At 41.5% G+C, this 11,081-nt stretch overlaps 1 protein-coding gene and 1 long non-coding RNA gene across 2 annotated transcripts; both read left to right on the top strand.

Annotated features, from left to right (window-relative positions):
- The first annotated feature begins 6,608 nt into the window (after positions 1 to 6,608).
- Positions 6,609 to 8,560, top strand: LOC138135055 (uncharacterized). Its single transcript, XM_069053690.1, has 2 exons — positions 6,609 to 6,952; positions 7,288 to 8,560. The coding sequence occupies exons 1-2, from the start codon at positions 6,609 to 6,611 to the stop codon at positions 8,558 to 8,560; spliced, it is 1,617 nt and encodes a 538-aa protein (XP_068909791.1).
- A 185-nt stretch (positions 8,561 to 8,745) lies between these two features.
- LOC138135827 (uncharacterized) lies at positions 8,746 to 10,309 on the top strand. Its single transcript, XR_011161098.1, has 2 exons — positions 8,746 to 8,980; positions 9,037 to 10,309. It is a non-coding gene; the product is annotated as an uncharacterized lncRNA (long non-coding RNA).
- The last annotated feature ends 772 nt before the right edge of the window (positions 10,310 to 11,081 follow it).

Genomic DNA, 11,081 nt, shown 5'->3' with positions numbered 1-11,081 from the left:
TTCGACCATTCCGTCTGACTGGGGATGTAAGGGTGTCGTTCTGGTCTTCCGTACACCTAGAAGTTCGCAGACGCCTTGGAACACATTTGATTCAAAATTTCGCCCTTGGTGCGAATGCATCTCCAGAGGGAGTCCGTAACGACAAATCCAGTTTTCGATCAGAGCCCTCGAAACTGTCACCGCTTCCTGGTTGGGTAACCCGTAGGCTTCTGGCCACTTGCTAAAATAATCGATCACGACCATAATGTACTTGTTGCCTGAGTCCGTAACTGGAAATGGTCCGGCTATGTCGAAAGCTATCCTTTCGAACGGCGCCCCTACATTATACTGTTTCATCAGGCCTCTGCTTCGTGTTCTGGGTCCCTTGCTCGCTGCACATGTCGCACATTTTCGACACCAAGTCTCAATATCGTCCCGGGCATTTACCCAGTAGAAACGTTCGCGTATTTTTCCCAAAGTCTTGTTCACACCAAAGTGCGCGCCAGACGTACCACCATGGATTTCTTGCAGGACCTCCTTCACTCGGCACTTGGGGAGAACCAGCTGCATTGTCACCGCTTTCCCATCGACACTTTCCCACGCACGTTTCAAGAGGCCGTTTTCTACTCTGAGGGAATCCCACTGGGCCCATAACGCCTTAAAAGCTGGGCTCTTATCTGAAACCTCTTGCCAACTGGGCCTTTGGTCCCCATTCTCTTTTGCTTCCAGAATTTGGACGATATCGCTGTCTTTTAGTTGTTCTGACCTCACCTCGGCAGTGGTCCAACCGTCTTGGGGTTGAAGAACCAGTCTGTTCACGGTTCCGACATCCTCGGATTTTTCCTTTCGACTACAGTGTTTGCAGTCGCTCCGACATGGTCTCCTGGAGAGCGCATCTGCATTCTGATGTGATTTTCCCGCTCGATGTTCGATTTTAAAGTCATACTGCTGAAGTCTTTCTAACCATCTCGCTGCCTGTCCCTCTGGATACTTGAGATTTACCAACCACTTCAGCGCCGCATGATCAGTTCGAATTTTGAAATGTTGACCGTACAAGTATTTATGGAAATGTCCCACCGCGTTTACCATCACCAGCAACTCCTTTCTTGTAACGCAATAATTTCTTTCCGGTTTTGATAGCACCTTGCTATAGTATTCGATGACCCTTTCTTCTCCTTCTTGAACTTGTGATAGCACTGCTCCTATACCGTTATTGCTCGCGTCAGTATCCAAGATGTACTGCCCCTTTATTTTCGGAATAGAGAGTATAGGACTTGTACACAGCGAAATCTTGAGGCTTCTAAAGGCAGATTCACTCTCTTTATCCCAAATGAACGGCGTCTTGTCTTCAGTCAGCTTGTGAATAGGTTTAGCGATATCAGCAAACCCCTTGACAAACCGACGGTAGTACGTACAGAGGCCCAAGAAACTTCTTAATTGATGTTTATCCTTCGGTCGGGGCCATTCACGAACAGCTTTTAACTTATCAGGGTCCGTTTGGATTCCTGCAGGTGAAACTACGTGTCCCAAAAATTTGACCTCTTGCTGGAATAGATTGCATTTCTTGACATTCAATTGAAAGTGTGCGCTTCTGAGGCGACCGAAAATTTCCTCTAAGTTCTTAAGATGTTCGCCGAAGGTACTTCCTACCACCATAACGTCATCGAGATACACTAAACAAGTTTTCCACGTCAATCCTCGCAGAACGAATTCCATCAATCTTTCGAAAATGGCAGGAGCATTACAGAGACCAAATGGCATGACGTTGAACTGGTAAAGACCGCTACCAGTAGAAAACGCAGTCTTCTCCTTGTCTTCCGGGTGGACACCCACCTGCCAGTAGCCAATCTTCAGATCTAGTGTGGAAAACCACCGTGATCCCGCCAACGTGCTTAGGGTATCGTCGATGCGTGGTAACGGGTAGCTATCCTTCTTCGTTACGTCGTTCAGTCGCCTGTAGTCAACACAGAAGCGCGTAGATCCATCCTTTTTGGTCACCAAAACAACCGACGATGACCATGGACTCGACGAGTCTTCTATAATTCCTTCGTTTTTCATTTTGTCAACCATCTGGGTCACTTCTTCGTGTTTTGCGAGAGATAGTCTTCTCGGTGGCTGTCGGATTGGTTTGACGTTGCCGGTGTTGATGCGATGTTGTACGATGTTGGTTCTTCCTGTAGGCTCGTCTGCGGTAGCAAAGGCATCGCTTTCTGTTCGAATAAAGGCCCTGGCTTTCTTGATCTGCTCGTCCGTGAGGTGTTTCCAACCTTCAAGGAAAAGTTCTTCTACGCTCGTTTCCTTGGCTTTTCCTTTGCTCGGTTTGGGCGGCTCTTCTTCACATCGGACAACCCGTAGTACAGGATAGTATCGCCCAATTTGTAGACCTTTCTGAAGCGTGACCCTGTTGTCACTCAAATTGACCGCACGAATCGGGATTGGTCTACCAGCCTCGACGAGTGTTCGTGCTACCATAATCGGTGTTTCTTTTGTCATGTCCGGGTCGATGATCCCAGTACGGTATCCCCCAGGATCTCCTTCCAACTCTGCCAAAACGATCTGTTCTGAGTTCTTCTGGAGACGCACCGTTTCGGAGACACTCACCCTTACTTCATCGATCGAGGCAGTTGCAAGATGTAACAAGATTTCTTCATTTCCGGTCTGCAACATTCGATTCTTGATGTCCAGCACGAACCCAAACTTGTTCATGACATCCAGCCCCAAGATGAAATCATCAACTATGTCCGCCACTACAACCCGGTGGATGACCTCAACACTTCCCAACTCGAGTCTTACATCGGCTTCTCCGAGAACTCGAGCTACTTCTCCGGTAGCTGTTTTCAGAATCAAGTCGCTTCCCGTGATTTGGAGATTTTTCAGAGATTCGACAACGTCTGGCCTCACTATAGATAGGGTTGCTCCCGTATCGACGGTCATAGTGCATGTGGTTCCATTTATGCGACCGTCTACCAACAAACTGTCGTTCCTTTTCTTCAATTGCGAGACTGAGACGATCCTGGGGGCTGTTGGGGATCCAGCTAGCACGCGCCCCGGAGTGCTAGCCTGATTTAGTTTTCCGACTGCCTCGAAGTCGAAGGAGCTGGTTCCCAGCTTCTTCGTGACGGCACCGGAGATCTGTTTGAGCGGCAGTCCCTCTTCAGATGGCCTACCTTGCCGCAGTTGAAACATTTAGATCTTGCGAAGGAGATGGAACGTTGAATTTCTTCAAGCATTTTCGTAATTTTCTGCAGCAAATCTCCTTGTCTTTCGGTCGGTTCCTCGACGGTTACAACTCGAAGGCGTTGCGCCGTCGGGCAAGAAGCATTTTTCGCTGCTTCGAATTCCAGGGCATGAACAAGGGCGTTAGCACATTTATTGTGTCTGGCGAGTCTCAAAACTAGCTGTAGCTCACCATCACGAACACCATCGACGAAGACGCTGGTTCCAATTTCGTGATGAAACTGCGCGGGACCGTTGGGGTAGGCCAGGTGAACAAGCCTCTCGACGTCTGCAGCGAACTCTTGAAGATTCTCGCCACTTTTCTGTACTCTTGCTCGCAACTGTGACTGGTACACTTGACTGAGATGGTGGTCTCCATACCGCAGCTCTAGCGCTTTGACGAATGCCGCATAATTCTTTTGATCTTCCACGGGCAGGGTCTGTGCCTGTCCGCGTAGAGCCAATGTCAGCGCAACGGCTTTACGTTCGTCATCCCAATTATTCGCTCCGGCGGCTGCTTCAAACTGTTTCTTATACATGGACCATGAAGTCGTACCGTCGAATGGCGGAGGTTTTAGTTTCACCAAACCCGTCTCTACTTTCCCGGATAGTCCTGTCTTAAGTCCTTTAAATTTTGCTTCCATTTCTTTTACCTTCCCTTCGAAGTTTTCTTTTATTCCTTCTACATCTTTCTTGATTTCTCCCACCTTATCGTCTACACCTCTTTGGATGACCGTGACTTTTTCCTCCACGTCCTTCTTGATCTCCGTAACTTTTTCCTCCACCTTTTCCTTAAAGGTGAATTCTAGGTGCTCGAGAATTCGTTTCTGTTCTGCTTTTTCTTCCAAACCCCTCTTTTCAATTTCTTCCAGAAACTTCACTTGTTCGTTTCTTTGTTGTTCTAGCAGCTTCGCTTTTTCTTTTCTTCGTTCTTCTTTTTCATGCAAACGTTTCTTTTCTTTTTCTTCTAGAAACTTTTCTTTTGCTTCCCTTCGTTCTTCTTTTTCTTCTACAAGCTTCTTTTGTAATTCGAGACGCTTCTTTTCTTGTTCTTCTAGAAACTTTGCTTTTGCTTCCCTTCGTTCCTCTTTTTCTTCTACAAGCTTCTTTTGTTCTTCGAGACGTTTCTTTTCTTGTTCTGCCAGTTGTTCCAGAAGAAGTTTCATTTGTTCTTCCATGATCTTCCTTTGGTTTCTCGTGATTCTCCCAGAAGATTCGGACATCCGCTAATTAACCAGACTTTTATGCTACACGTTTCTTTAGATCCCACTTCTGACACCAATGTAACGATTTCTCTATTCAGGTTCGCTATATTTTCTAATATTTAAAGAAACTTTATTTATCACCGTCAAACATCAAAATCTATTTATTAAACAATTGATTTTTCACTTGATTACTTCTCAGCCCACACTATCACTATTCGTAACAGTATAATGGTTCATTTGAGAACTATTACCTATCCCTGAAACAAAATGTCATAGAAATTTTAACTGTCCCGGGTATCCACGGAAAAAATTCAGATGGGCATATTTTTGTAGTCTTTAACATTATAAACTTGAAATTTCGGATATCAGTTAGCACACAGGCAAAATTTTAAATAATCCCATACAATTTTTATCACGGAAAAGAATATCTATCATTTTTAAAAGTGCTTTAGTGTGAACAAAGTGATAGGTACAAAGAAATTTTTTGAGATACATATTCGAGAGATATGAAAAATCAACTTGACCTTAGAAAATGTGTAAAATGTTTAAAATAAGTTCTAAAATCGAATCTACAGTTGGTTGCAAAAAAAAACAGGAACTGTCAGAACAAAATTGACACATTTTTACAATTTGTTCATAGTGTGAAACCTTCTTACGAGAGATAAGTTAGAATTATTGTAAAAATTCAATGACATTTTTAGAAATCATTTGATGGGTATTGTTCAGTAGACAATTAATTGACAAATGGACAAAACCAAATTTACATTAGCCGTCAGCCGTCAACGTTGCCGGTTGATTTTCTGGGTAAAATGCAGTTTCCCTTTGATCGTAACGCAAACGCGAGAGTCCAAGGCAAAGACAGTTTGCAGTTGCAGCCCCAATTTTAGTTTAAATATTTCTTTAAAAGCGTTAGCATGAAGTTAGCATGGAGTTAAACATATTCTGAATAAAAAACGCAAACTTGTTTTTTTTTTCTAGTAAACGATGTCAAATTTTGTCAAGCCAGAAAATTAAGTGTTAAGATGACCGTATACGTTGGAGATGTGTTCACAAGTTTTGTACTGCAAAAATATACAAAAAGAATCCAAATCAGAGTAGGCGTTACAAATTATCGGTCACGTCGTATCAGAATTATACGCAAATAAGCGTTCAAAGCATGGGCGTAGACAATTTATGGTCTCAAACGCTACTTCATAAAAAATGATACCTCATGAATTTTAGACGTTGGAATTATAATTGCACATTTTATTATTATTATTTGATAATAGAGAAAATTTATAAAATAAACAAGAGCAACATTTTACATCAGGAAGAATGAGTAATCTACGAGCTTTATTGCCAAACGCGACGCCACTGGTATGGAGATTTTTCATTGAAATGTCACATTTCAAATCAACGGTTTCTTGTTGTTGACAAGTTAACCTAGAAAACAAGTGTTCGATTTTGGCAAAATTTACAGACGTTTATTGTAACTGTAAGCAATAATTACACTGGTTTACACGGGTTTATATACCTTAGCTGAAAATTGTAATTTCTTATAGATTTTGGGGCACTGCTTTCAGAAAAAATATTCAAAAAATTCTATCACGTAATGTTAAAGAACAATTTAATTATTAACAATAATAATACAAGAATAATTCCTAAATCAACAAAATTAAAATTGACCTATTTTACTTTGTTTCTTATAATTTTCTGGATCAGTTTCCCTTATAACAGACCAACAGTAATCCCCTAGTAATCTCACAGCGCGACAGCAACTAGGCCGGCAGTCATTTTGGCGACTAGCCAGGCAGATATCTATTCTCCCAGTGGAGCAACTCATCGGATAAGACTTCTCATCGACCCAGGGTCGGAAGTAACTCTCATTGCAGAACAACTCGTGAACAAGCTACATCTTCAGCGAAGATCTTCAACAATCCCTATTCTTGGGATTGGTAGCGTCTCATCCGGTCGCACAACCGGTATCGTCTCATGTCAACTCAAGTCAACACACTCAGAAGCGCAAGTACATGTAGATGCACATGTCCTGCCGCAATTCACAGCACAAATTTCTTCAGTGGCAGTCCCAAAGCAACAGTGGAGACATCTGAAAAATCTAGACTTGGCTACTTGGCAGTCCTTCAGAACCTGTAGGACTTCACACAGTATTTGGCAAAGTATCAAGTCCATCTCAACAGTCATCACAGCAATCACTCCATGTGGTCAGCAATGACAATCTCCAAGAGTCCCTCTCCAAATTCTGGATCCAAGAAGAAGTTCCAACCTCATCACAAGAAAACCTTCACACAAGCTGAAGCCGCATGTGAAGATCATTTCATCAGAACACACTCAAGAGATCCCTCAGGTCGGTACAATGTACGACTACCTCTCATCGCTGACATCTCAACACTAGGCAACTCAAAGGAAAAGGCTCAACGGTGTCTTCGCAGACTTCTCACACAACTCTCACGCAACGAAAATCTCCATCAACGGTACAGCGACTTCATGAGCGAGTATGAATCCCTCGGACACATGGTTCCGGTGCCGTCGGATGCTCCAGAGCCACCTCATGCGTATTATCTGCCGCATCACGGAGTAATACGTGAAGACAGCAAGACCACTAAGCTACGAGTAGTATTTAATGGTTCAAGTAAATCATCAACAGGTGTTGTTCTGGTTATTGAGCCAATTTGGTTCGCTTCCGTGATTGTAATGTAATGCACTCACGAGTGAGGTCACTGTTTTCTCATAATGCATAAGGCCCCTACAACGTAGTTGTAGTTGTTGTTTTGGATAAAGACAACTCAACAGGCGTGTTACTCATCGGAATTCAAGATTCTTCAAGCTGGAAAACGTCTCAACGAATCTCACGCATTGTCAAGACTCACTGCAATCATTGATCATGCAGGCATCCTGTGTGTCGACTCCAGAACTCACAGCTAGATGCAGACAGTAAGCACCCAGCTATTTTGCCCAAAGAAAGTCAACTAGCTCAACTCATCATCTCCCATGCTCACTCCAGAACAATGCACGGAGGTACTCAACTCATCCTCTCCCTGATCAGAAAAAGTTGTTGGATCGTAGGAGGCAGGGCTCCTGTAAAGTCATTCATCCAGAAATGTCTCACCTGTGCTCGTATTCGTGGAGTTCGAGCTCAACAGTTAATGGGTCAACTCCCTGCACCACGTGTCACACCTTCACTAGTATTTGAAAACACAGGAGTTGATTACGCAGGACCTGTGTCGTTAAAATTCAATCAAGGTAGAGGCACTCGCTTTTACAAGGGTTGGGTAGCCGTATTTGTGTGTTTCTCAACATCAGCGATTCATTTGGAGGTTGCAACAGACTACTCATCGGAAGCATTTATCAAAGCGTACAGACGGTTTATCAGTCGACGTGGAATTCGCAAAACCCTACGCAACGACTGCGGAACAAACTTTAAAGGTGCTGATGTACTGCTCAAAAAACTTTTCGATCAGTCAACGCATCAATTCAACGAACTTCAACGTCTTCCCACCAATGATGGAACAAGGTGGATATTCAATCCTCCAGGTGCGCCCCACATGGAAGGCAAATGGGAAGCCGCCGTCAAGTCGGTGAAACATCACCTTCGACGCACAATCGCAGATACTGTGCTGACCTATGAAGATTTCTCAACATTGTTGGCCCAAGTAGAAGCGATTTTCAACTCACGACCTCTCAGTACACTCTCAGATGACCCAGAAGACATCTCAGCACTCACTCCAGGGCATTTCATTCGTGGTGCTGCTCTCACCACGATTCCAGAGCCAACTCTCACTCATTTGCCAGACTCACGACTTTCTCATCTTCAGAGAATCCAAGCAAGACTCCAAACATTTTGGGACAGATGGTCCACAGAATGTCTGCAAGCTAACCAATTAACCTCAAAATGGAAACACTCTCACAACGACATCAAGCAAGGCTCATTAGTTCTCCTCACAGACGAGCGGTACCCACCGTCCAAGTGGCCGCTTGCCAGAGTAACTCAAATTCACCCAGGTGTGGACGGGTTAACTCGGGTAGTGACGATCAAGACAGCTACCGCCACGCTAACAAGATCAGTAACAAAGCTCGCCTTGTTACCAATTTCAATATATGAGGAAAACTCAGACAATTCTCTGGAAAATCATCATCATCAAGAAGAACTAGACGTCTCATAGCTGCAAATCATTCCCCAAACTTGTTGGAGAAGGCGGGGAGAATGTTTGAAGTTCCCGCTAATTTCAATTGGCGCGGGCTCAAAGACGGTGTCGGTAAAACAGATACCATTATCATTATCGACATCATTATCGACCCACAAACCGATCGAAGAAGAAAAAATCATCAAAAAATCATCATACAAGGCCACAGACAATTAAACTATAGTAAGACACTTCAATCCCATATAATAATGTTGGAATAGCTTCGACGGTGCTGCTCCGCACGCAGTTGGCCAAAACACTCCGTCGTATTTATTCGTAAAATTTCGATTATTACCGTTGTATTTAAAACAGTCAAAAAATATTTGTCAAATGTGACACTTTTCTGAAAAAAATAAAAATGTACTTATTAAAGATATAAGACTTTCTGTGAATAAAAAGGTAGGAATTAGTGCCATTTATTAAATGAAAGTAATTACAATAGCCAACGTTTTCAGTATTGAGAAATTGTCAATAAGAAAACAATAAAGAAATGAAAAAAATAACATTTTCTACTTTTTGGGCAATTTGTGAATCTGCTACGTAATTTATAAAGGTAAAAACTTAAGTGATGAAACTTCTTAATAAAGTTATACTTTCAGTTTCAATTCAAGACAAAAAGAAACCAAACAATAGTGTGTGCTCCCGGTACCTATTCTTTTAAGGAGCATGACAAGTTAAAATTGAAACTAAAATACACAGTGGGCCGAAAAAAACGGTACAAATTTTGTTCGTTCATATCTTCCTGCGTTATTAAGTTTTTTAAATGATTAATATACCAGTGAAAAACCCAATATTTATAGAAAAGATGAAGGCCTCTTGCTGTGCAGAGATAGTCCTAACTCAAAAGTTGTGCGTCATAACATGAAGACATGCAAAAATTCTCGTTTTGAAGATTACCTATCTCAACCAGATATGGTTCAATCAATATGCCCTCCATTTTTATTAGCTATCATTTGTAATCGTCTTTGTCCGTCCCCAATTGCAGAAGCTACATATTTGTCTCTGAGGTAGCTGATTCCAGCATTCCGTTAATTGTTCAGGAGCCTTCAGCTCAAGGTATATGATTGTTTGTGCCGCTCGGTGCGATGTTGATCAATCACTAGTGAAGACGATTGCAAATGGTAGCTAATAAAAATGGGGAGCATATTGAACCATATCTGTAAAACTTATAATTGAGAGAATTTTTGCATGTCTTCATGTTGTGACGCACAATTTTTGAGTTCTGGACAACAACAACCTTTTCTATAAATATTGAGCTTTTCACTGGTATATTACTCATTAAAAACAGATAATAACTCAGGAAAATATGAGCGTACAAAATTGGTACCGTTTTTATCGACCCACTATGTACATATATATGTATAACAGAAGAGTTGTGTGTTGTGTTGCCAAAATTTACGATCTAAGTGTATTTTTGAATAAAAGAAGTATTGGAAAGAAATTACGTATCGCCTTAGAACGAAAAATTAATTTTCATGGTTTATTTGTAAAAGCCATTTTCTGGAAATTAAAACAAAATTGTTGGATGCATCAATCAATTTGATCATTTATAAAAAAAAAACTGCAGGACGTAAGAAGAGAATTTAAAAAAAAATCGTCAAAGACATGTTGCTTACGAAGAAAATGGGGATTTTCAGAATATTTAATTTTAGTTTTGGTTCTAGTTTTTAATTTAATTCATTTATTGTTAATTTTTCTTATAATTAATAAAACGTTGTGCATTTTAAAGACATTTTACATTTGAAATTAATATTAAATGAGGACAAAATTATTAATTTAAACAACTCCATCAAGCATGCTTTATAAAATTAGTTCGGCCAACTGCTCGCGCCGCGCTGGAATCGTGTTTCCAAAAATTGGGTAGCAATGCGACGTCTTACTATAGTTTAATTGTCTGTGTACAAGGCAGTAATCATAGTCAATCATCATCATCAGTAGCGAAAAAAAAATCATCATACAGTAAATAAAGTGTGTGGAAATAGTGTAAATATAGTAGTGATTAAAATAAAGACATCAAAAAAAAAACTGTGTTCCATCAACAAAAAAAATTAAGACTTCCAGCCACCTTCCGATCCACCAGTATTAGCAGATCCTCAACAACGTAAGTCAGATGATGTCTACTAATTTGCGAAATTAATTGATTGCCTGAAAATTACATCTTCCGGGAGAAACTTAGGGAATAACGCTTAAAATTAACAACTGGGTACTTCTCCTTCTCGAGAGAAACAACATGCAACAAAATAATATCTACAAACCTACCCTCTACTACGTGGTCCTGGTACGAAAACAAAGACAACAAACGCGGGATAATTTACCCCTGTGTGAATTGAAACGTCTAATTGTTCACGGAGACACAAAATATCTACCCAGGACGGTAGCGGGATAAATTAACTGTTCAAAGCACGGTTTAAAAAAATGGATCACTTTCCACACGGTGTGTTATTTTAAAAAACTCCAAAACAGAACTACCTAACTACCCTCTTGACCCACGCGCGCCCGA

The sequence above is a fragment of the Tenebrio molitor genome, chromosome 7 (genome assembly GCF_963966145.1).
Source record: "Tenebrio molitor chromosome 7, icTenMoli1.1, whole genome shotgun sequence".
NCBI lineage: Eukaryota > Metazoa > Arthropoda > Insecta > Coleoptera > Tenebrionidae > Tenebrio > Tenebrio molitor.
Note: the sequence above shows the minus strand (reverse complement) of the source record. Positions and strands in the feature narration are given on the sequence as shown.

What these genes read in the sequence shown, in the direction of transcription:
- LOC138135055 (XM_069053690.1), top strand. Translation starts at nt 6,609, where the DNA reads ATGACAATCTCCAAGAGTCCCTCTCCAAATTCTGGATCCAAGAAGAAG. An exon ending in GCTCCAGAGCCACCTCATGC is followed by an intron (nt 6,953 to 7,287) that starts GTATTATCTGCC and finishes TTGATCATGCAG; the next exon opens with GCATCCTGTGTGTCGACTCC.